General features: G+C 36.7%; 3 protein-coding genes across 4 annotated transcripts; 1 reads left to right on the top strand and 2 right to left on the bottom strand.

Moving 5' to 3' along the window:
* The first annotated feature begins 694 nt into the window (after nucleotides 1-694).
* On the top strand, nucleotides 695-13,588 carry gucy2g (guanylate cyclase 2g). 2 transcript variants are annotated; one of them, XM_080873034.1, is made up of 22 exons: nucleotides 695-1,052; nucleotides 1,982-2,330; nucleotides 2,714-2,823; nucleotides 3,592-3,774; nucleotides 3,867-4,011; nucleotides 4,928-5,063; nucleotides 5,178-5,281; nucleotides 5,931-6,097; nucleotides 6,177-6,317; nucleotides 6,949-7,032; nucleotides 7,201-7,305; nucleotides 7,403-7,474; nucleotides 7,852-8,020; nucleotides 8,110-8,265; nucleotides 8,634-8,811; nucleotides 9,033-9,173; nucleotides 9,264-9,456; nucleotides 9,872-10,046; nucleotides 11,097-11,195; nucleotides 11,995-12,086; nucleotides 12,170-12,262; nucleotides 12,356-13,584. In XM_080873034.1, exons 1-22 carry the CDS (start codon nucleotides 723-725, stop codon nucleotides 12,449-12,451), a joined length of 3,318 nt encoding a protein of 1,105 aa, XP_080729160.1. In that variant the 5' UTR covers nucleotides 695-722; the 3' UTR covers nucleotides 12,452-13,584. The 2 variants fall into 2 exon arrangements, with proteins under 2 accessions (XP_080729160.1, XP_080729161.1); XM_080873035.1 differs by lacking the exon at nucleotides 11,097-11,195 and having other exon boundaries at nucleotides 12,356-13,588.
* Nucleotides 13,589-13,598: 10 nt separating this feature from the next.
* Nucleotides 13,599-17,086, bottom strand: tectb (tectorin beta). The gene is made up of 10 exons (XM_080873036.1): nucleotides 17,011-17,086; nucleotides 16,519-16,709; nucleotides 15,868-16,019; nucleotides 15,687-15,759; nucleotides 15,391-15,494; nucleotides 15,214-15,297; nucleotides 14,958-15,120; nucleotides 14,121-14,199; nucleotides 13,997-14,029; nucleotides 13,599-13,711 (listed from the first exon to the last, which is right to left on the bottom strand). Exons 1-10 carry the CDS (start codon nucleotides 17,075-17,077, stop codon nucleotides 13,635-13,637), a joined length of 1,023 nt encoding a protein of 340 aa, XP_080729162.1. The 5' UTR covers nucleotides 17,078-17,086; the 3' UTR covers nucleotides 13,599-13,634.
* Nucleotides 17,087-19,833: 2,747 nt separating this feature from the next.
* On the bottom strand, nucleotides 19,834-22,177 carry LOC308390683 (dickkopf-related protein 3-like). The gene is made up of 4 exons (XM_080872922.1): nucleotides 21,875-22,177; nucleotides 21,546-21,720; nucleotides 21,251-21,452; nucleotides 19,834-20,460 (listed from the first exon to the last, which is right to left on the bottom strand). Exons 1-4 carry the CDS (start codon nucleotides 22,025-22,027, stop codon nucleotides 20,400-20,402), a joined length of 591 nt encoding a protein of 196 aa, XP_080729048.1. The 5' UTR covers nucleotides 22,028-22,177; the 3' UTR covers nucleotides 19,834-20,399.
* Between the last annotated feature and the right edge of the window lie 3,643 nt (nucleotides 22,178-25,820).

Genomic DNA, 25,820 nt, shown 5'->3' with positions numbered 1-25,820 from the left:
CACAGGTGTGAGAACTCCTCTGCACAGAGCAAGGCTCGACCTGCCTTATCTGGCTCTTGCAGCCCTGCATAAGCAGACAACACACCCGGGAGAGTTACAACAGTTTTCACTTTTCATTTCTCCCCTAAAAAATCTTTATGAATTTAGCCCACATTCTTTAAATAAACCTGTCCTCTTTTCCTCTCCCTCTTTCCTCTCTTCTATGTGTTTGTTTGAAGTGGATGCATGACACTGTTAAAGGTAAAACAGATCGGGTTGAACTTTGACACTGGATTTATGATTGCAAGCAGTGACTACATGTGCACATAAATGTGACACAAGTTGGATTTATTGGTCTATTGTAGTTGAATCCTAATCAAGATCTTATTTTGTTAATCAATAAAATCAAAAGTTAATCTTTGGATAATTATTAATTCTTATTTGGATTGCTGAATGTTTTCTGGATAAAAATATGAGCTACACAGAAGAAAAGTAAAGTAAAGAGCACAAATTCTACTATTTGATTTGTGTATCAACTAAAAGTTATTTTGAATAGAGGATCAAACCACAAAAACAATAATAAACTTTCCCTCTCTATACCACCTCCCTCCTCCTACATTTTCCCCTCCCTAACCAAATGTCCAGCATCACCAGTGAAGTTGCGTATTTAAGCTCTGTAACACGAAGCCACTAACAGGATGAGAGTGATGCTGAGGGGGGTATATTGCCGTGGCACGAGTCCCATGCTGGTGCTTCACTTCACACTTCTGTTAACTGCTGCTGCTAGCATCAGCAATGGCACCAATGGATCTCAGCCTCACAAGCTGCTCATTGCCTTCCAGGCTCCCTGGAACATAACCTTCCCTTTCAGCGCCCTGCGGCTGGGCTCAGCCATACAGATAGCTGTGGAGAAGGTGAACGCTAACCCCGCCTTACTGGGAAACATTAATCTGGATTTTGTGTTCAAGGACACTGAGTGTAGTCCCAAAGAGTCCCTAGGAGCATTTATTCACCAGGTGTGGAAAGAAAATGTGTCTGCGCTCTTCGGTCCAGCATGTCCTGAAGAAGCTGAGGTATAATTCATGTGAAATTAATGTTTTTGTTTATGTGAAATACATATCCTGCATAAGTTGCATACTTCCTGCATAAGCAGAAAGTATGGTTCTTTTTGATGTATTGTAAATCATCCTAAAAGTTTATAAAAGTCTGTAAATAAAGAGCATTTGATGGATTTTAAATGACTTTACTTGTATTTACTCTAACTTTTTGTTATTGTATGCTAGACTCATTTATTGCAGGAGCATCAAACATATGGCTAATGGGCCAAATTGGCTCCTCAAGTGGTCCAGAATCGGTTATGGGAAGTCTCTGCAAAGACTGAAAATGACAATAGAGGAGAGGATAAGATTCTGAGTTTTAGATTTATTTTGCAGCTCGAAGTTTGGATCAAACCATCAAAACAATTTGTTGAATTGATTGAAGTCCAAGGTCTAATTATAGTCAGTTTTAAAGCCTTCTTAATACAACAATAACCTGCCATATCACACAATAGTAAACTAATCAGGACAAATTTACATTACTGACAAGATATTGACTGAACATGGAAAACTGGAGAAATATTGCTTATATTATATTTCCTAAAACAAATCAGGCAATTCATCAGTTTAGTATAAGGATGGGTCATGAAATTTGACCATTTTTAGAAATTAATTGTGCATCCATACACCCAAAGAAGGTGGTTGATTTTACAGGTTATTAAGTTGTTGTTCCCCTCATCAAGGATGAGTTTATGTTATAAATCTCTCGGTGTTTCTAAAAAAAGACATTTTAGTTAAATAAAAACAGTCTGTTGTTGTAAGGCTTTGATGTTTTCCTTTTGAAGTTAATATTAATTCAAAACTTGCTTTCCCATTTTCTGATAAGCCTTTTTGTCTTTTAAAAGAGTGTTTGTAAAAAAAATAATCTTACCCTTTAAATTTTACTTACTAAAACTGCTTTCCAGGTGACTGGTCTCATTGCGTCAAAATGGAACATCCCAATGTTTGGCTTTGTGGGACAATCAACCAAAATGGACGACAGTGACAACTACGATTCCTACATCACTGTAATGCCCCCTCTTAAAAGAAGCGCCGAGGTCCTGGTGAAGACCTTGGAGTTCTTTGGGTGGAGTCATGTAGCTTTGATCGGTGGGGGATTGGACTCGAATACTTGGGACAAGGTTGATGCTTTGTGGAAAACGATTGAGGATCCTCTGCGAGCCAAATTCAAGCTCACTGCAGTGGTTAAATTTGACACCAGCGATCCCCAGTTAGTTCAACAGAATGTTAGGTACATTTCCAAGGTTGCTAGAGGTAAGAGAAATGTCTATGAGCACTTTGTAGCAAACTATGAAACCACTTTTTTGTCTGTCATTTGTTCCTGTTTTAATTTTTCCCTTTTTTTATTCTCTGCAATAGTTTGTCCTCTGTCTGCTTTTTGTTTGGCTGTTCTTTTCTGTTGTCTTGTTCTCTTCATCCCATAATCTGAGCTTGGTTTTTGCTCAAGGTCTCTTTCGCTTAAACGCTTAAAAGGGAGCTCTTCCTCCCCACTGTCGCCTTGAGGACCTCTGTGATTCTACCTCTATTATTGAAGGGGTTTTACCTTACAATAGAAGCACCTTGTTTTTATGAACTTCTTATGTGTTGTATAAATAAAATTTAATTGAATTCTAATTTCTTCATCCACCCTTCTTCAGTTATTGTGGTGCTATCGAACAAAGAGGATACTATGGCTCTGTTGTTGGAGGCTGAGAGTCAGGGTCTGATGAATGGCGACTACATTTTCTTACTGGTACAACATTTTGAGGTCAGTGGCACTGTGGTGAGTAAAACTTTCACAACACAGTAAGACAAATATTCAGCTGTGTAAATCACCAACAAACGGGGACACCAAGACAACAAAGCCTGAAAAGACACAGGAGAGGTAAGCTTCAATTAAATTCGTTATATCCTGAGGCTATTCTTATCAAACAAAATTCAACAACATTAATAACGTACAGCCTCCTGATTTTTTTTTTTAAAATTAGACCCAGAAAGTCCAATATTTTACTTTTCGATTGACTCTTGAGTTGGATATGTTGTCTTTTAGAACCGTGCTCATCAGGAAACTAAATAAAACTTTAAGGCACACATTATCTAAAATTAAAGGCTCAAATACAGTTTTAGTGCCTACATGCTGGATATAACTTAATTCATGGATTTGAATATTTGCTCCTTTGTGTCAATAATCTGCATGTAAAGCATGTAGTGTTGCATGAGCTGTGCTATAAAAGAAAACTTTGTTACTGCTGTGTTATATCTGCAGAGTGGTTCAGGGTTAGTGAGCTTATACATGATTTCATGTATGATTAGGAATATGACTGTTTGTTTTTAAATAAAATAGCATCATAGCATCCGTCTTGCAGACTGAGTTAAATCTTTATGAGCCATCAAAATTGATCAAAGCTGTTTGTGGTAAATAGTAAATGGACTGATTTTTATATAGCGCTTTTCTACTCTCCTGGAGTACTCAAAGTGCTGTTGCATCTACTGACTCGTGTATTATTCATGTTAAACTTTCTTTTTTCCTGAGCAGGATAACTTGTGGAAAAATGCCCTGAACAGCACGATAGACGAGGTTGCCGTAAGAGCTTTTGACATGGCGTTCATTATTGCTCAGAAATCCTACGAAGGCTACGAGTATTATGATTTCTTTGAACAAGTTTTTGAAAGACTGAGCGGACATCCATTTCGGAGCAACCTAACATCTGAAAAACAGGCAAGTAGGCACAGGGAACAGAAAGCATGAATTTGAATCATGGAAAATACTGAACTTTCACATATTTATTTTACTGATTTAATGTATTTCAGGTTAGCCCATACTCTGCCTATCTGCATGACGCTGTGCTTTTGTACGCCATGGCACTGAAGGAAGTCCTGAAAGGTGGCAAAGACCCTCATGATGGTCGGGAGTTATTACAGATCCTGAAAAAAAGAAACAACTTTCAATTTTATGGTAGCTACACAATTCAATACCTGTATTTTGATTTTGCCTCAGTGTAAAGTGCAAATATTGTTTTTTTTACTTGGTTCTTGAAAGGCTTCTATATTCTTTAGTGAAGGAAATAATCAGTTTAGTGCTAACAGTTTGTTTTGTTGATATAAATTTGGATAACGCTTATGGTCTGCTGAGGTCAGCTGACCATCAGCTCTTAAAGCATGAGTAACTTTTATGTTATTATTATTTTTTTAACCATGCCAACTACCTCAACACGCCACATTCACTCTCTGTAACGCGGTCACGGCACAGCTGCATTAGGTAAACATGTAAACTGAACCAATTCAGCCCATGAATGGGAAATCTAATAAACTGTCCCAGGTGCCAAGCCTGTCCAAACCATTCATCAGTATAGTCAAGGCACCAAAACTTTGACAAGGAAGAGGAATGGCAGCAATAATAAAGAGGATATTTCTGGGCCTGTTACAGTAAATCAACATGTCTACAAAGCATAATCACAAAATAATAATCACAATAAAGTTTATTTTGACTTTGAAAAAACCTTTTAAAAAATGAATTAAATTTACCTTAATTGTATTTTTATCAGATACCTCGTGTTATAGAGTTTGGCATCCAAGTTCAAATTTTACATCTAGAAATTGGGGAATTCCTCATCTTTACAAAAGTTAGACAATCTAGCTGCTGGTATTTTTAAACCTGCTGTAGTTAAAAGTAGTTTCATCTGTGGATGTAACACAGATTGATACTGAAATCAGATCCATGGGCAGAGGGTAGGTGATACTGTATGTTTTGGGTGAACTGACTTTTAATCGGTTGTAGTTACACCCACAAACACTTTGCTAAAACAATCAAACTCAAGGGTGACACATAATGTTCTATGACACTTTGATTCACTAACAGATTGTCATTGCAGGAGCCTCTGGACTGGTCCATTTTGATAGAGAGGGAGAGCGAAATCTAGACTACTCAATTTATGACCTCCAGCACACAGGTGACATCACCAAGTTTGTCCCAATCCTCCATTTTGACAGTCACACCAAAAATATCAGGTACCAAATTGTTTTGTATCACATCTGTATGACAACAATCTTCAGTCACATCTCAATGATAACACAAAAAACACAACAGAGACATGATAGTTATCAGAAAATGTTTTATTTCAGACAAACTTCAATGTTTGCGTCTGTGGTGTGGCCGAAAGGAAGACCTCCACCCGATGTGCCAGTATGTGGCTTCAACAATGAAATATGTGAATGGGTGACTAATGGTAAAACCTATTCCTTATGGAATTAGATTTCAGTTTTTGTTTTTCGTATGCCTATTGGGACTTCCACACCCATGTCAGGAAAGGCACAGGTAGAGAAAGCAGCAGCAACGTCCAAGCACAGAGCAGAGCTGATACAAAATACAGAGTGGACTTACTAGGTTGCAAAGTGGCTTGCAGATGTGAAGCAGATGTGGAGATTCAATTCAATTCAATTTTACTTATATAGCGCCAAATCACAACAACAGTTGCCTCAAGGCGCTTTATATTGCACATTACAATAATAGATACAGAGAAAAACCCAACAATCATATGACCCCCTATGAGCAAGCACTTTGGCGACAGTGGGAAGGAAAAACTCCCTTTTAACAGGAAGAAACCTCTGGCAGAACCAGGCTCAGGGAGGGGCGACCGGTTGGGGTGAGAGCAGGAGTTGGGGTGAGAGAAGCAGCTTAAAAGCACAGCTTAAAAACACAAATTATTTAGGTCTGCCACAGTATCAACCAGTCTGCTAGATTGCAGCTCAGCTTGACTTCATGCCTTACCTACATTTTTTGTTTCAAAACACTAAACCTTTATTTTGTGTGTATTCTTTTTGAAGAAACTTTGATGTCTAACTGTCATAATAACTTACTGCTCTCTCTGGACACAGACATTGCCCTGCTGGCTCTTCTTGCGACCTTCCCTGTTATTGGGGTACTGGCAGTTCTGAGCATTGGGGTGCTGGTGCTGCAGAAGTTAAGACTCCAGACGAGGCTGGATGACTCCTACTGGTGGATGATCAACTACAATGACATCACCATCATCAGGGAACCTACAGTATGAGCATTCGACAGGTGTTGTGAAGTCGAACAATGATAAGTGTACAAGGTTTCACATGTGTTTTTTTTTCCTTCAGGGAAATCAGGGTATGTCTCTAAGCAATTCAGGTACTCATACTTGGAGTGGTAGCTCTCAGGCCAGTTTATCCACCAACAGCTACGACCTGAGGGACAAAGCAGGCAAAGAACATATCTACACCACCATAGGTCTCTACCAGGTACTAGTTTTATTTCGAGTTTACAGTGAGCCTGTGTAACTTTTGGGACTATATTAAGGTTAAAGGTAGAGAAGGATGGTATCTCTTTTTTCCAACACAAAACTTAAAGCCACAAAACCGAAGCTAAAGCAGTCTTTTTGGCTTCTGCTCTTTATTTTGTTTCTGGCAGTCTCAGTTCACCTATATTGAGGACAGAATACCTGATCCATTACATGAACATGTTAAACATAATAATAACATAGGGCAGGTTTTAGACAAACACAGAATATATGTGTAATTCAAATTACATTCAATTCAATTCAAATTCAACATTCAATTCAAAATTGACTTGAATTAATGTGAATTGCAGTGACTCCAGTCAAAGTTTGAGTATCATATGGGCTTTTATGAATTCAGTAAACAAGCTTATTGTCTGAATGGCTAGTTTCAAATATTATTTAATGTAAATGCAAAAGAAAATGTATCAACACATATACAAATATGAATTATTGTTTATCTAAGAATTATAAAGAAAGCTTTTAATGCTTATGTAATATAAAGAGGTGTTTTTTTCTTTACATAGTACTTTACATACTCTTCTTTACTATGACTTTAAGAGATGTATATTTTGTTATTTTAATTTTTCACATAGGGAAATCAAGTGGCTATCAAGTACACTGAGAACCCTGTTAGCTGTAATTTCCAGAAGCCTTCGATCACTGCAGAGTTCAATATGGTAAAGTTCTTCATTTTTTTCAAGATAAAACATAATTTACTTTTTATTTACTCTGAAAACTCTAACAGCCAAAAATCCAGGTGGACTGTATCTAATACAACGTATTATTATGTTTTACTTCACTTTTTATTTATGTTGTACCTAACCTTCTTAAACTCTTCAAGACAGATGAAAGAGATGAAACATGAGAACTTGGTGCAAATTTTTGGCGCATGCATCGAACTACCAAACATTTGCTTGGTCTTCCAGTACTGCAAGAAAGGTAGTTTGAAGGTCAGTGAAGTCTGAAGGTTCTTTTTTCAAAATGGATTGCATTAACCATAAATAAACCTTTAACTTAAAAGTGAACCATGTTGGCATATTTCTGCAGGATATTCTTAAGGCTTCAGACGTTGACTTAGATGGGATGTTCAAGCTGTCTTTTGCATATGACATTGTCAATGTAAGTCTATTTATTTAATGAGTAAATTTCTTATTCTAATAACAATTTAAAAAAATGTACTCAGGTCCATAGCAGGAACTTAAGTCATAAAGTGACTAAAAAATTGTAAAAATAAATAAATAAAATAATTAAAACATATCTACAAAAAGAAACAGATTGAAAAGAAAGAATGAATGAATTTTTTAATTAATCTAATTAATTCCAATTAAAAAATCAATTGGAAATGTATTTTCACATTTTTAAAATAGACATCAAACTGTACGTATACCTTTTTTTTTTTTTTTTTTTTACTTTTATATGTTAAAATTCTGAATATGTATTTTGTACTCTGAAATGTTTTACTATTTAAATCTTAAAATAATTAAATTGTTGTCCAGGGAATGGAGTTTATTCACAAAAGTAGCCTAAAATTTCACGGGAACCTGAAACCTAGCACATGTTTGGTGGATAGCCGACTACAAATCAAACTCTCTGGCTTTGGATTGTGGGAGTTTAAATATGGAAACAAAGGCAAGATGAACTCACTGGAAAACCCCAATTACGAAGGTCAGTGAAATCAGAATTTGTTGTAATAATCACTGTTATCCTAAATAAATTCACATGATGGAGAAGTAACACACGAGAACATGTTGTAGAGATGTACTGGATTGCCCCTGAGCTTCTCAGACAGGTCGGTTCCCCGATCAATGGAACACCCAAAGGTGATGTCTACAGCTTTGCCATCATAATGTGGGAACTAATGTACAACTCCAAAGCTGGTCCGTATCAGGACATTAATCTGGACCCTAAAGGTTGGCATGATTTCTTAACTGTCTTAACCTACAAATTTTTTGTCAACGCCCAAAATCAGTTACTGTTAGTTAGCTACAATCTCCAGCTTTATTTACCTTCTGGCAATTTGGCACCATTAGAAGCATTTCTACTTCCATTTTCTTTTGCGCTGTAATTATCAGTCTATCCCAGTTTTGTAATAACTTTAAAATGTGATGGTTTCAACCAAGTTCTTAAGTATCTTTGTGGATTACTGAGTATATGTGAAATAATGTAGCATTGGATTGAAGTACAAAATTTTATGGCAATTTTTCCGGTATTATATTTTAGTCTGAACCAAAGTTGAAAGATATAGCCCATTAAATTCTAATGCTAGATGTTCTTACAGAGATTATTATGCAGTTGAGTACACCTTTTCAAGGGGAACCCCTCCGACCAGTGCTGTCTGAACAGCTGGTTGAAGAGAACATCAATGCACTGCTAAAAGCCTGCTGGAGTGAAAACCCTGACCACCGACCGCCATTTGGTTCTATACGGAGCCGGCTGAAAGACATTAGTCCAGACAGGTAATATCATACCCCTAAATTTTTATTTTATAAAGTTTTTGTGTAAAGTCATATTCCACATTTTTATTTAAGTGAGACACAAATTTACCATAATGCCCATAAATGTTAAAGTTCACAAGCTAAAACTTCCAACTGTCTTCAGTCTTACTCAAATCTAAGTAAGATTTAACCTAACTAAATCCTCATTGCAAAAGAGTTAATGATGAATTTCTATCTTGTAGCCATGCAAACATTCTAGATAATATGGTGGACAAGTTGGAAAAGTATGCAAATCACCTGGAGGACGTGGTGGAGGAGAGGACCAATCAGCTTACAGTGGAGAAAACTCGTGCAGACAAGCTCCTCGCCAGCATGTTGCCAAGGTACTTGATAACAAAGGAACTATATATTTTGTATTGCTATACTCAGTCAACCTTATCTTGTGTTGTTGTTGTTTTTTGCAATGATTTTAGATATATTGCTGAACAGCTGATGTCAGGGAAGTCAGTGGAGCCACAAAGCTATGACTTGGTCACCATCTTCTTTTCTGACATTGTCGGCTTCACTTCCATGTGCTCAGTCAGCTCTGCGATGGAAGTGGTAACATTCCTCAACGACCTCTACAGTCTCTTTGATGACATCATCAAGATGTACGATGTCTACAAAGTAAGTGACAGTGAACATACTGTGATCATAAAAAGCAAAATATCTATCATACGATAGATATTTTGATAAATATTGACTTTCTTACCAAGACATGAGAATAGCTTTACCATTTCCTTCCATATTTACTAACTCAGCATCCAGTTACATTATCTTATTAAGAAAAAAACAATTAAAGAAATTTAACCAGCAATGCAGAGAAATCATATCTGATTAAAAGCAAAATCTTAACAGTTAAAACTTTAGAAAATTTATTTGCTATTACACGAAATTAAAAAAAAAACAATTTACAATTGTTTAATGAAAATTTTAATTTCCTTGAAATTTCAGGGATCTTTTTTTTTTGTTTGTGCTATGTTTTATTTTCTTCCAGCTTTATTTTATTTTAAAAATGTAATTTACATCTCTACATTACAAGGTGGAAACAATTGGTGATGCATACATGGTGGCAAGTGGTCTGCCTATCAGCAATGGAAACTTGCATGCTTTGGAGATATCCACAATGGCGCTACATTTCTTGAGAGGCATAAAGGTGTTCAGAATCCGTCACATGCCAAATGAGAGCCTTGCAATTCGCACTGGGATACACTCTGGTAAGATACAGTAGCAATGGAGACCATGGCATTTGTAACAAACCTTTTGGGTTATAGCACCACTAGGGGGGGTTGCCCAACTATTGTAGTAGCTGTGGGGGTCTCCTAGTGGGTGTGTGAGTTGTTAGCGGCAGCCATTTCATGCTGCTCATGTTCCATGCTCCAAGAAAGCACCTTACTTACTGTTGTGACAAGCTGGCGCTGGTGCTACCAATCCCCGCGCATGTAGGTTCGGACGAGTACAGCCGAGGAGACCTGGCTTATAAAGTGTAATGTTGCTGACGGCGAATAAAGGTCTGTTATTGGATTTAACCGACTGGTTCCGTGTTATCCGGCTAACCTCCACACCACATGCCCGCTGGACCGGCTAGCCGCTCCTTCCTCGCCAGACTGCTGTTACACATTACAGAATTTGAAGGTCTTGAAAAGTACCCCAACTGGTTAGTGAGTGATTGCTGGAGGTTGGTGGCTGTTGCTGGGTAAAATTAGTCACAAAGAGAATGCTGCACAAAGAAAAATCCTTCTGATTATTTTGGTCACTAGCAGATTGTCAAGGTTACCCATAGTAACCTTGACAAAACTGGAAATTGACATTATTTGCCTTCAGTGTAAAAGTTGCATCTTTTAAAATGTGTTGGTTTCACCAATAAGACACAACTTTTACGCTGAAGGCAAAACTTCTCTTTTTGGCTTGTGTTGCACTTCTCAGTTATTTGCAAATATTTAAGTTACAAACTATTGGCAACCATGGAAATCGTGACCAAAGCCATTGGACGGGGGCTTTTGGTCCAGGACTATATACTTTTTGGACCAATTTCACACTAGTCACTACCCTGCAATTTCCAGCAAACACGGTCATGGAATACACATTTTTCCTTTGTCACCACTTGGTTAGCATATGGTCACTGACAAGCTCCTAGAGCTCTATTACTGAGACCTAAGTACAAGTGACAAGAAGTATGAACGACTTTGTAGTGGGAAAAATAGTTTGTGCATTGAACATTTGAGCAATTTAAACAAAATCCATTCTGACTTTTAAAAATGTTGTAGGTCCAGTAGTTGCTGGAGTGGTAGGGACCACCATGCCTCGGTACTGCCTATTTGGTGACACGGTGAACACAGCTTCTCGCATGGAAAGCAACAGCTTACGTGAGTAAGCAGTTGAAATTTCAAAATTTAAACTCTGAATAACCCTAAAAAAATAAGATTTATGTAGTTGTGGTATGATTTGAAGTGACTATTGTCACTTTCATTTTTTAATAGGGCAGAAATGACAGTGCATTTTTCAGATAAATCAAAACATTCATGACTATTGATTTCTTGCTTCACTATAAGTTTGACAATTTTAGATTTCAGTCAGTTTGGCTACTTTTGAATGAATCATTGTGGCATTGTTTATAAATGATAGATGCACTCTCTGGGTCTGAAGGCCTGAAAGTAAAGTCAGTGTCCAAGTTCCACAAGACTGCATTCTTTCACATGACCAGCCAGAGCTGACCCCATTGGCAACAGAGAGACCAGTGGCTAGCATGCAGTGTCCTTGGTTTGTTAGATATATCCATCACTCATACGAGTTTATGTTGGGTACAGTGTATGAGAATGAAATGAAATTTTCTCTAGATGCTAATGGTGCCTTGAGGATGAATTCTAATTATGTTGACAATCCCTTAATTTTTCATAATTTCATAATATCCATTTCATTTAGTCCAGTTCTTGGTTGGTTTATACCTACAAATATTTATGGCATTCTCCTTCTGTATTTTGTGCTAATCTTCAGGCTAACAGTCTACAGTAGTCGTATTATGCCTTAAAAATTAACTTGATGTGATGGTCTATATTAACATGTTTGCATGATTAAACATGCAGAGCTGTTGAACTCACATGCAAACCTAGGAGTTTGTCTTGCTTAAAATCTCTCTTTAGAAGTATATGTGTATGTCACATACAGCCTTGAAGATTCATGTATCTCAGTCCACGGCAGACATTCTTTTCCAGGCTGGATCATTTGAACTGGAAGAAAGAGGAGAAATTCAAATGAAGGTGAACAGTCTGTAATATTTTTTCCCTCGAAATGAAATAACAAAGATGTTAGGTTGACCAGAATGTCTTTCTCTTTGTGACAGGGTAAAGGGACTCAAAAGACGTACTGGCTGCTGAACAGAGCTGGATTTAATCCTGTCTTCACTGACCGTGGTTCTTCACCAGTAAAAACAGAGGTATACTCACAAATATTTATTTATATGTATATATGTTGTATTGTATAATGACTTGTATTTTTTATTGTTTTACTGTATTTTCTCCCATTGAAGAAACCAGGAGTGACCAGAGGTGAAGACAAAAGAGCCCCAAAAAACCTGACTGTACCTCCTATAACTGAACCCACGATGCCTCCAGTACACATCTAAAGAGAAAAGACGCATATTAATTAGCAGGGAATACTGCAGAAATTTATTTTAAGATATCAGTTTTTAACAGCTTTTAAAAAATTCCATGCAAGATGAGTTTGAGTCATCCATGTATAAAAAGAAGGACTAGAGACAAAATGTGGATGGAGGCCAAAGTGAAAATGCAGAACACAATGCATGAACAGAGACTGCAGTTTGGATTGCAACTAATTGCAGTTCTAATTCTTTATTCTTTGGGATTTAAGTATTTAGTGGATCCACTTTTGCACACAAGGCTGTAAATTATTTCAAAATGCTTAGCGTTCCATTCAAACTGTTTGTTGTGGCACATGTAGTCAGCTCTGACGTGCCTAAAGTTATCTCATAAGAAAATATTTTGTAAGCTAATCAAGCATTTCTAATTTATTCTTACAGCTGCAGAGCTGGTTGTTGTATCAACATCTGTCATTCAGCTGTGCACAGTTTGGTCACTGAGACCTGGAGAGAATAAATAAATCAGTAATTGAGTATTTTTCTATTATTGTCATATGACTATTTCACAAATAACTAAACTCAATCACTGTGGGGTTTGGTTAGATCATGTAAATCAGAAGTTTGATAATGCTTATTATAATAATAATCAAATACCTGTGATTGAGCTGTGATTGATCACTGAGAAAAACACCTCTTCCCATTATAAAACACTCCATAAAAACATGACAAGCAAACAACGAGATTTAAAATCTGTTTTCATTTTTCCTCTGAATAAATAAATCCCATATCAGAGTTTTTATTTTCAGTGTAACATGAAATGAAGAAGACATTTTATAGTTGTTCTAGATTGTGTCATGGAAATAGAAAAAATGTAATATTATGTTTAGTCATGTGCTCTGTTTGTTGTAGTGCTGTCAGACCGAAAATTTGGTTTTAATTTAAGGACTGAATGAAATTTTTTTGTTTTTTTTTTGTTTTTTATGGTTTGGAACAAATGGAAAAAAATTCCTTTTCTTTCAAAATGTAATGAATCTTTATTGGAGGAAGGAGTGAAATATCACACAAGGTTCAAAGCATCAATAAACATGCTAAATAAAAATCATATTGTGAGATAATGATCGCGTGGGGAGGAATGTATTCATACGCTCCCTGAGTCCTGGGTGGCACTCCCCTCTGTGTTTGTGTGTTAATGGAAACTGATGATTTTGTTTTATAAAATTCTTGATCCATTGATGAAATCATAACATGTGTTTATCAGGACCACAAGCAGGATGAGCACTGAGACGCCTGTTAAAGGAGGGAGAAAAAAATTAACAGATCAAACCTCAGTGAATGAGAACCAAGTTTGAACACGATTAGCTGAGCGTAAGCCTTGAGAGGATGAGTTCATGTTAAACTTGAGTGGTTTTGCAGCTCATGTACAAAGCAATACACAGATTTAAACATTTCAGTTAAACTCTACTTATTTAAAGCATAAAAGACCTTAGTTATCAAAAAATTTTAATTGTTCAGATTATTTTTGTTTCGATTATGATTTCAATCAACCAAAATTATCATCGCATTGTTTTTTACCTGTTATGTGTCCATTATTAGAAGACTGATTACCTGTTAAAAAAAAACAGTACTGTTCATACTATACAATCGACTGCATGAGTTACTCTTTATTGATCTCAGTCATAAATATGCCACGGTTTACCTTTAATGTGAAATTCAGCAGTAAGGATCCCCCCATTTGGGTCTACATCTGATGGCAAACTCCTCACAGAGCAGGGGCTCTTCAAGAAAAAGCAACCATGGTCTCCTGTTTAGTATGTTTGTCTGTTTTTTACACTGTACTCAACTTTGATGTTAAAGGCCAATAGAAGAACTTGAAAAACAACCAGTCAGAATGTGAAATTAGCTTTTTTGTTAATAGAGGAAAATCACTAATTTGTAAATGTTATTGCAGAAAAAGTACCTAACTGTATAAAGACACAGAATTCAATGTTATAGTGATCTGTTATTCAGTTTATAATTGCATGGTGTCAAAGGCCAAAACATGGACTGGCCAGTAAAGGCAACTTACCAGCTATGTGGAAGCTAGACTTAAAATGTATTGGTTAATGCTGCTAGCCTTGCAGTCTGCATCAGTCCATTGATAGTGAGTTTAATGAGTTTAATCTAAAATGGTTTGGTCAGCCCAGATTAACCTGCAGGATTGTAAATGCATCTATTAAGTGATCTGCTGCCAGGGAAGAAATCAGGTAAGCCTGGAAGAAAATCAGCTCTCAGAGATGATGAGCTAAAGAAGATTGACTAAGAGACCTAAACTCTGAGAAAACTGTAATAGCCGAATTCCATTTAGATGTTTCAGGTTTTGTATCTAGTGCATGTCAAACTTTGGAAATTAACAACAGAGCCACAGTTAATGTTATTAGTAACATCTGTGCTTTTTCTACTATGACATTTAAAAAGAGCAGTTGCAAAACAGCAACATGTAGATGGGAACGACTGCTATAATGTTTTTGGTATCATTAAATAACAAAACACTCACTGGCTGACAGGTGATCCTTTCTCCATCACAGACCTGGACCTCACAGTGAAGCCAAACAGTGGACACCTTCTCCTGCCGCTGGAAGCGGAAAGAGTTGAACTTGAACATGGAGCGGCTGTCTTTGGCGTTCTCAAAAATAGTCACAGTGTTGTCAGAGGAGCAGCTGTTGGAAAACAGCAATTAAACATCCTATAAAACATAAAGAAGTGGGAACAAAATGTTCCTTAAGTTGTTTTAGCCTTTTGTGTTTTAGTACCTCTTAATGATGAGGCTCCACCTTTTCCTGTCTGTGGAGTAAGGTGAAGGAGTTGCCCAGCAGTTGTTTATCACAACTTTGAATCTTTGAGATGTAAAGGACAAATGCGCTTTAGAAGTCTGGGAGAATCTTACCTTTAAAACTACAAAAATAAACATACAAACATCTAAAGTCTACCTGTTACTTAGACCTTTTGCCTCGATGCCAATGAATACTTCAGAGCCGATCTCAGAGGTATCAATCACATAGGGAGCGTCCTTGGCATACAGGAACTTTGAATTCTATGAAATATGGGACATTTTGTGTTTTTCAAGATGTCTGCAGTTCTCGTTTGCATTCAATGATCGTGGTGTGTACACGATAATACCTTCATTTATTAAAGACAGTATTTATAACAAAAACACACTGATAAAAAGCATTTATTACGTTAAACATGTCGATTCCACCGGGCGAATCTTTGAGCAGCTACTCACCGTGAACACATTCATAGACAACTGTGATCTAAAAGTGCCTAAACTCCCATTGTTGACATAAACTGTAGCCACTCTGGAAAAAGCAGAGGGTTTAGTAAAAACGCTGCAAGTCATTGGGTCAGAAGGCACATATCATCCAGACAGCAGCTGTGGTCATCTCGTATCCTGAACTGGTGCTTACCTTTGGCTAAAGACTGCATTATTAACCAGATAGGCTGCTCGGTACGTGCAGCTGAAGGTGTAGTTCACAGGCTGGTTTCTGACTGTCAGTGAAGTATCGTTGGACACAATGGAGTTGTAGAAGATGTATTTGGGGTCTTTGCCGGGAATGTACTGTGGCATGAAAAGTATAAAATAATGTTATTAATACTTTTAAATAAACTGAGAGAGACTTCTCTGTATTTAAATAGTACTATCCTCAAGGGACAGTAAGACCAAATTACAAAAAATAATGCAGTAGTGTTCATACCTACATAGATCATTTTAATTTTATATGCCAAGACCTTGGGATAACCTCAGCATGATTGCATTTTAGTGACCCTGTATTTTGTTGATTGTCTGTTATTCTCAATGCAATGCACTGCAATGCAATGCCTTCATTACATTTCCAGCCCCTGTCCTATGTCTGCAAAATAAAAAGTCAGTATTTCACCTTTCAATTCAGTTTTATTTATATGGTGCCAAACCACAACAACAGCTGCCTCAAGGTGCTTTGTATTGTAAGGTAAAGAGGCAACAATAATCTCAGGTATTGTCTCAATAAAAACTGACAAAATTAATCTCTAAGCATGGCGGCACAGTACCGGTTATTATGGCCTACTTGGCTTCTCACCTCAGACTGAGTCCCACAGTATGAGTGATTTTTGGGTGTGAGATCTGGGATGATGAAGCGGTAGTAACCTGGGCTGTGTATTCCATTGTAACAGACTCCACCGAGAGACAAGTGTTCAATCTCCCAGCCGTAAGGACACTCTGGGACGTTGGCAATTATGGCATTAGGGAAACATGACACCATAACGTAATCTGAAGTAAAAATTAAAATAAAAAGGGAATATTATACACTGTACCTTACAGTTTATTTAATCATACTGTGACAGTAGTGGTTATCAATTCCTTCTTTGTTTTTCCTCTTGAGCTTTATTCACATTTAGGGATAATTTTCATATATGTATAAAAATAACTCATATAAGTCATAGTTTTAGGATGCATGGTGATTTTTGCATTAAAAAGCAATGACCAAAAAAATCTACATATAAATGCTATACAGGTCATGAGGCAGAAGCATGTTAAATACATACTCATCTTTGTGTCAAAGTGTTTTTACCTGCTTTTTGGGGAATGCATGACCATGCAACAGGCAGCAGCATTAACAGTGCACTGACAAAAGCCATAGTGTGGTGCTGCAGAGAAATTCAAGAATTATCAATAACAGGATAATGTGTAAAATAAGTCTGAGAAAATATAACACATATGACACTTACCTGACAGAAGTAATGTCTTCAACCACCTTGAGGTCAGAGGTTCCTCATGGCTCTTTAGCAGTTTACCTGGAGTGGTGATTCAAGAGCTAACAACTCTTGATAACTTAGGGAGGGATTTTATACTATCACAGGTAAGGCTAATCGACTTTCACCCATTCTCCTATCTCCACTTTTTCCCTTGGCAGGATGGGTTTAAGAGCTCTATTGTCAGCTTCTCACAAAAGCTCTCTGTACTGCTCAGACATTGACTTTCAAATGACCAAAGTCTCTCAAAGGATTAGCTCTCAGGGTTGTAGAGTGTGTTCAAGACAGCTAACAGAGAATTCTTAAATTTATACAATTAAAACTATTAGTTTTTGACTAGTACAAAATTTAAAGCGAGTCTCTCTATGTGTGATCTCTTTATGTGTGATCAGTGTTGCTATTGTTGCAAAACTAATATTAATATCATGCACATAGATCCGTGTTAGCAAGAAAGCTAATGTTAGCCAGAAGGATGCAAGTTTTATCAAATTAAGCCCATCTGACCAAAACAACATGATAAGCAGTAGAGTCGTCATTGGGTTATTTGATTTTTGGTTTGACCTTCATGTGGTTTTGAGGGCTAAAACTATACACTGCTTGAAGACCACTGGTTGTGGACACTACTTTTTGGAGTTTATTGAGGTTTTCTTTAGCCAAAAGATATCACCTGTAGGGGGGAGGGTAAATCTTAGCTAAGCTAGACTAGCAAGCTGCATTCTTAAAATGTTAGGACTCAAGAAACACATATCTACTAATTAGCACTAAGTAACTTATAAAATGCTAAAATTTCACTTGCTTGGTTGGTTGTACTTTGCAGGAAGCCTTATCTTTGTCGCATAATTTGTTTTTAAATAAAGTTGTCCGAAAACACCAATCTTGAGCCTGCAAATAGGACTTCACAAACCAATGGGTGACATCACAGTGGCTACATCCACCTTTTGTACGATCTATGATTGGTACCTCTGTTAATAATGGTGGCCACGCCCTTAACTCCATACCTGGTAACATAATATATTGCAGCTTACATGGGCAGGTAACTATTGTAAAAAGGATTTTATATTTCACTGAGGCTTTTATAGTTAAATAAAGGGTATAAAAATAGATAAATATGAAATAATAGAATAAAAACTAACTTCACAAAAAACAATCACTTTTTATAGTTATAGATAGATCGGTTTTGTATATATACATCAGGCGAATATTTACAGAAATCTGGAGTAAAAAGAGAAATAGGCAGCTTCTTAAAATGTCTTCAAATTCTACACTGGTTTTATTTCCTTTTATGCTAGAGGACAAAGCATTCAGGAATAGAAAACCGTTTAAGAAGCTAAATAGTGCAAACAGACATGTATAGATACCTCCAAAATGCGATTGTTGACTGTGATACGTGCTGCCTACAATGGTAACTTCTGTTCTTAAGTGGAGATGATAGGCCACTGTTTTGCAGCATTCGGCAATATAAGGTTTCTCAAAGTCTTGTGCTATTAGATATCGCTTTTGTCTCGTTTGCCTTTCTTATGTGTGTGAAACGTGTGTTCTCGCTGGCAGGTTTAGAACAGTCACACTGGCTTCTCCTGAAGCCTTAATAACTCTAGTTGTGATTAGTTACTGTGCATTATTTCTGGCATAAATTCTTCTTTGCCTTTTACATCCTGTTTGTTCATAAAATCAAAAGGTTTGTCAGAAAAAACACATCAATACCTTAATAAAACATCCTAAGACTTTCCAATCTTTCTTGTCATGAGGCTCTATTCACAGCACCAAATACCTCCTTGCAAAGACTTAATGATAAGCTCTGTAACACGATAGCAAAGAGGTTAGACACTAATGTCCTTCACAGAACAATTCAAGTCACCGTGAAATTGAAGGGGCAAACTGGACGATTAGCATGTGAATGGCCCTCAGACTATGCCCGACGTAGTCCGAGGAAGATACTGATCTAAGAATGGGTCAGGGGACAGCTAGCATTACAGCATCTGGTGATGCTAACAATTAGGAGTTGCAAGATTCCTTTATATTATGTAACTCCTTCCTGTAGTCCAAGAAACGTGCTCAGAGGGAGACAGACTCTGTTTTCATAAGATTGCACAGTTGACTTGGTGCTTTAAAGGAATACAGCACCTAAAATCATTTCAGTTTCATCATATTTGAAACATGGGTTTTCTGAGAATTCTACATAATCAAATCTAAACAAAATTGCACAATACAGTTTTAATCAATGAATTGCAAAAAAAACCAAAAAACCAAAAAAAACCCAGATGTAGCAAATGTAAAACAAATTAAAACTCCTATATTTCCAATTAATATTTCATTTAGGGTTTTTTTTAACAACTTGTCAGAAGGTTTAATAAAGAATTTTTGGCAATTATTTCATAATTCAGTCTTTAAACAGTTAACTACATAAACATGTAATTTGAAATTTACTATAAGGTGAGCTTTGTGGTAAGGAAGACAACAAAACATCCAAGAAGATGAACTTTTCTCAAAATGTCTCTACATTTTAATTGATTGTATGCTAAATGAATATATACAAATTATCTAAAAAAAACCAAAAAAACCTTAAAATCTAAAATAATTTTATTTTAAAGAATAATAGTGACTTTACTGTCATTACTTTTAAAAATGTATAATTCTGATTCTACTTCTTATTTTTGCTATATTTAATTACCTTTGTTATCTTGATGTTATTTGGCAAAATTCTCCAAAAAACATATTTTGATTTCAAAACATTCTTTGTCTGTAAAGTCTGGATTATATAAATGTTTTACATTTGTGTGTGTATATAATGTTTCTGTATGCACAGGTACTTTACTCATTACCCAAATGTTTTGATTAGTGATTGGGAATGATCTTGGAAGCTTTAAAATTAAGAAACTGTAATACATTTTTTGTGAAACACAAATTATACTCATTAGTTTTGGAAAACCTTTTCTTTAATTTATGCTTAAAACTTGAAGCATTTCAGACATTTAGAGAAAGAAAGATCAGCAAATGATCATGATGAAGATTTTGGATAAGACACTAGCTTTGTTGAGCCCAGCTACATACAGTAGTGCTTTTTGTCAAAATTTACAAAATGAAATATTAAAAACAACTTTTCTTTAAGCCTCTAATAAGAGCAAATAACAATACAGCATATTTAGAAACATATACATTTAAATATATACAGTATAGTTACACAGAAAATAGAACTTCTGTTGATAATGTATCAAAGGTTGGGCACTTGACAGGTCCAGCTTGTTCGTTCTGGCTGGTATATAAACTCCCTCCTGAAAGACAAACAAACCCAAGTTAGTCTTTGCAAGAAGCAATTATTTTAGATAAACTGAACCATGTTTAAAACATATTACTTGCTTTCAGTTACTGTCATATTGAATGAAAGAAAAAAGCTCTTAAAGCTTGCTGTTACTAAGGCTGTAGATTAGTAGACAATCATAGTACATAGTGCAAACATACAAATTTGCATTGCAATGTAGAGCAACTTTTCTGAGCTGTTTCTTTTACTGTCTTAGCTAAAGGCTTTTTCATTTTTCCATCTTGGAACACTTCTTAAATTTCATCTGTAAATTGTATTGTCGAACCTGTTTTATGCCAAAAGACATGTACATTTCCAGTATAAATTAAAAACGACTCTAAACCTACTTAGTTTGTAAAAGTCTTAAAAATACACAATACAACATAAAAATTAAAAAGTAACATAAAAAGATAAACTTTTCTAACAGTTGTACAAACAGAGAGGCTTAAAAGCTTTAAAAGTTTTCTGGGAAGTTAGTCCTCGACCTGCCCTTTCAAAGGGCCTAAAAGTCCAGAAAACCCAGTATGTCCGTTCAATTGTGTAGAAGTCCAGGAAGAATTTGAATTAACACCCACAAAATGGTATAAATGTGATTGTCATTTGCCTAATTTTTTGCAATAAAATCTAGATAACAAAGACCCCAGAACTGATTTGTCAATGAAACTAAAAGCTTTGGAGTGAATATTGATATCAGTCACTTTAGCAAACCCTTTGTTTGTTGAGTAAAATATCTGATGATGAAAACCAGTGTTTGTAGTACTTACTCTCTCTGTAGCTTTCCACTGCTTTCACGACAAAGTAAACCCTCATCACACGGACAAATCTGGTTGATGCTGAATGCCAGGCCACCATCAGGCACATAACAGCTCTCATCTAACGTCAGTCTTCTTTTGCACACCTGCTCACCATGATGCCGGGCACAACACATCGATGCTCCACAGTCTCTGTCAACTTTACACCTGGCACCTGGATTAAGGAAACAGTGGTCACTTCTGGTTTCGTATGAAGAAAAATTTGGAAATTTAAAAGATTTGGTTACATTTGTTGGTCCACCCTTACCCTCTTGTCCATCGGGGATACTGCGGTGGCACTTCCCGAACATGCAGCTAAGTCCACGAACACATTGTGCATCTCTCCGACAGTAATGACCCTCCCCTCTTAGAGGCACACAAAGGCCAAAGTGGCGATCACATGAGAAACCCCTTCCACAAGCTCTGTCGTGGTCACATGCAGCCTGAAGAAAAGAAGGAAATCATTGCAAACTTTGCCTGAAATTCTAAGCCCAGTTTAAGACAGAAGGGCCATGTTGCTCTCATACCTTTTCTACAGATGTCAAATGATTTCGTTAATTCAAACAAAATAATCATGGCCACTTTCAAGCATCTTACCGTGACTGGTTTGGCAACAGGAGTGCTCTGTCGAAGTGCTTTTGCTCCTTCTTTGGGAGGACTGTGGGGCATGTTCAGCATCCAGGCCCATATACGTGCTTCTGTCCCATAAAAGGACAGACACAAACAAACCAACCACAGATTTCCAAACATTTCCAAAATGCACAAAAAAGGATTAATAAAAAATGAACAATGATTAACTTAAAAAGAGGTGAGTCAAAGAGAAAGCAAGAAAAGCTCGAAACAAAAATCCAGCGCTTAAAAGTGCAAGTCAAAGTGTAAACAGTCAGTACTGAAGGTATCCATGCAGTGACACTGGCTCACTGCTCTTCTGGTTTGACTTTTATAGGTCAGAAGGACTTGACCTCCCCCCACCAGGCTGTTTGTCCAAACAACAGAGTAGGAGGAGACAATTAGTTGTTAATGGATTAACTAAATTGTTGGGGTCACCCCCTGCAGTCAGAAAATAGTGGCAAAATGGCCATTCATGAAGTGGGGAGAAAGGGAATGGGGAGAGATGGGGCACTGAGGGTGGTGATGGACTGACAACAGTTTCACACAATAGAGCCAAGACAAGCACCACCTTCACGTGATTATCTCTACCAGAAAAACAAACAAGCAGGACAAAAGCAGACAAATTAATGACATGTTTCACTGCTCTCTGACAAGTAGAGCCACTGCAAGTCTTGACCCCAAACACTGGGTAAACACTCCTGGCCCCGACCTCGACTGTCCTGATACCCCCTACCCTATCCCACTTCAGACCCCATGCTGTGAGCAATTTGGAGAAGTGCACCCTGCGGATGAACCCTGAACTCATTAAATGTAATTACCATCAGGAGGAGAAGGGAGACAAGGTGCTGTAGGGGAACAAAAAGACATTTTTTTTTCACATTTTTGTCCTGGAATCTTTATACATGACAAGCAGGACAAGCAATTCTCTATAAATACAGTTATGATAATAACTGAAATGTCCAACAATCAGCTAGTTTTAAGTTTTTAATATACACAAAGTGTGTGTTTGAAATCATTTCGTTATGCTTTATTTATCCAGGTAAAAGTCTCCCATATGATTTAGTCATATAACAGATCATTACAAAAGTAAAATTAAAAGCAGTCACACTGACTAAAAGAGTTTAAACTCCCCCACAATGACCAGTTATGACAATTTCAGCTCCTTCCGTACTGTTCTGACTTCAGGAATAAACATTTGTGAGACATAGACTATACTGGTTGTGGTTTTTACACATATAGATATAGATAATTCTAGGTAGTTATTAAAATTCAGATGATATTGAGTCTCCTTTATGGCGTCAGCAATCATGCAGAAATGTGGTCATTCTTGCAGAAATGAGCAAGGCCTTCCCTTAAAAATATAGCAATATCTTCAGTAGTGTCCTCACAGATGTAAAGGTTTCCCATGTACATAAATACAGGCCATACCATCAGCAATGGTGACTTCTGATTCAAATGACCACGTGTCCATGATTTCAAATGACACTCCACATCTACAGCATGGTTTACTGAAGTGTTTTTGAGTCCATGCGGTGATGTCCAAGACAGTCTGTTTTTAATGAAAAGCTGACTGAGAGCTTCAAAGACTACTCAGTAATGATTGAGGGCTTTGTCCCATGCATCCAGAGTTTTCTCCAGTTCCTTTAAATCTTAATTATATGAACCATCCATGATGGAATGTAATTTTAGATTCAGAAACAGTCATCTTCTTCTTTCTGGGATTCTCTTTTATTTCCATTTGGATTCCACAAGATGTTTTATAGGCATTTTAAAGCTTTTTCAGTCTTTGTTTCCCCTGTGCAGACCTTTGTAAAACATTTTCTTGTATCAAAAACAAAATAAGCATGTATATATTTTCAAAAACATACAATTTCACATTTTTAACATTCGTTATAAAGGTTTCACGCTTTTTAAAATTTGCAATGTACACAGCATCCAATCTTCTTTTTTTTTGGGAAATTGGATTTGGTTCTTTGTTTTGCTTGGATGAATGTAGTCATAGCTTACACCTCGCTAAACCCACACAGACCCTCTGTCTCACTCACGAGCCTCCAGGCCACTATAAAACCCACCACTTAATGTCTCTCCAACTAAGACAACATCTTGTCTTGTCTATAATTGTAATTAATGCACCTTGTATGGAGAGCTTTATCTAACATTACCAGGTATTTCTTACTCAGCCTGAGGTGCCTGAATAATTGTCACTAATTTACATTTTCTAAGTGGCAGACAGCCCAGATCAGATACACAGATATTGCAGTCTGGGACTGTCTTAGCTCCTTATCCTTATCAGAACAGAGTAACACAGACTAATGGCACAGTTAGTGGGCACAATAGTAGCAATTAGCAATGTGTAAATAAGTACTGTGTCAGTGTTATGCAGCCTTTGGAGCAGTCTAATCATTTTGACTGGATTATTGAGTTATAAGAGGGATGCATTAATGAGAGAAAGAAAATATAATCTATTCCAATCCATTCAAATAAATGACAGATAGTTTTATCGTACTCATCAGTTTTCTGTTCATTATTGGTAAAAATATTACAATGTTTCTAAATTGTAGGCTACATCAAAGCTAAAATTGGGTTATATTTGGTTAAGTTTAGTGGATATCTAGGTGATGCCTAGCTGTTGTTTCAAAAATGATAACGTGTTATGTATGTGTTTTTTTTTTTTTTTTAAATACACCCAACTCACTTATTATTTTGCTGTGACTTGATTGCAACCACAAAGCTACACAATGTCCATTCCATGTATGCATTTATGTTAAACAGCATTTGACCTTAAATTCTGTTTCTCGTGGGGTTACGTCTCGATATGTGTTTCATGGTAAGGATATTTATATGGACCTCTGGATAATGAAAACGTATTATTCCCACAGAGGCAGGGGAACTGGGAAGCAGTGTTGCCTCTTGGGATGAAGGTGCTGGGTCAGATGGTAAAGAAGGGGCAAGTACGTTTTGGAACATTAAAATCATGTCAAAGGATGCAAGGGTACAACTTCTTGCATCCATTATTTTTGTCACCACGGTGATTGTGTAGACTTGGGTGAAAAGATATACCAACTTGTTGCCGATAAAAACATGAGAAGGGTGATACTTAGAGGAGGGGCAATTCATTTCTTCCAGGGACCACATGAGAAACTAGGATTCTTGTGATGGGCTGCACCAATAAGCTTACAAAGAGACACAATTAATATTGAGCAGAACTGAGGTAAGCGTAATGGTTATTATTAGTCTTTAAGCTGATTTGTTTCTCTGTTTGCTTTGGTTTTAAGCAGAAATGAAAATTGTTAATAATAAAAAAGGGGTTAGATTTGAATGAGTTTTCAGAAGTAATGATGTTGTTTTGCCTTACAAATAAAACCTGTGGTAAAAGGATACATTTTCACTAAATATGCTATTAACGTAATATATTTTCTTGTTTCTTTTTTTTTTTTACTTTTTAGCCGAATCTGAATATTAGGTACGTGTCTGGCACAGTCATCTTTTCAATGTCTTTTTTGGAAAAGTTTTAGAGCTTGCAGACTCATCATTGCATCATCAATTTTTCTGTTCTGTAACTCATAAACAGAACTTTTAAAGCGAGTCACACATACACATATTCATCATTCCTAATAAGATTTACAGCACTGCATTTTGCATCATAGGGATTACAGTTTAAACTACACCCACTCCCTCCCCTTATCATTCTTTTACAAAAACGCTATTGTTATACATCTGTACTTACAGTAAGATATCACCCTGACTATTTACCCAATGCAGTGACAGATAACTGTGTCTCTACGGTCCTCAACATGTTTTCCCTGTGTTAATGACTCTGCTAATGACGCTTGTAATGCATGTAAAGAATCAACATCGCTGATGGTCGTGCAATTAGGGATTAAGAGAGACAATAGACAAGCTGATGTCTGCCCATTGTAATGGACCTTGA

Source organism: Rhamphochromis sp. 'chilingali', assembly GCF_963969265.1.
Source record: "Rhamphochromis sp. 'chilingali' genome assembly, chromosome: 22".
NCBI classification, from domain to species: Eukaryota; Metazoa; Chordata; class Actinopteri; order Cichliformes; family Cichlidae; genus Rhamphochromis; species Rhamphochromis sp. 'chilingali'.
Note: the sequence above shows the minus strand (reverse complement) of the source record. Positions and strands in the feature narration are given on the sequence as shown.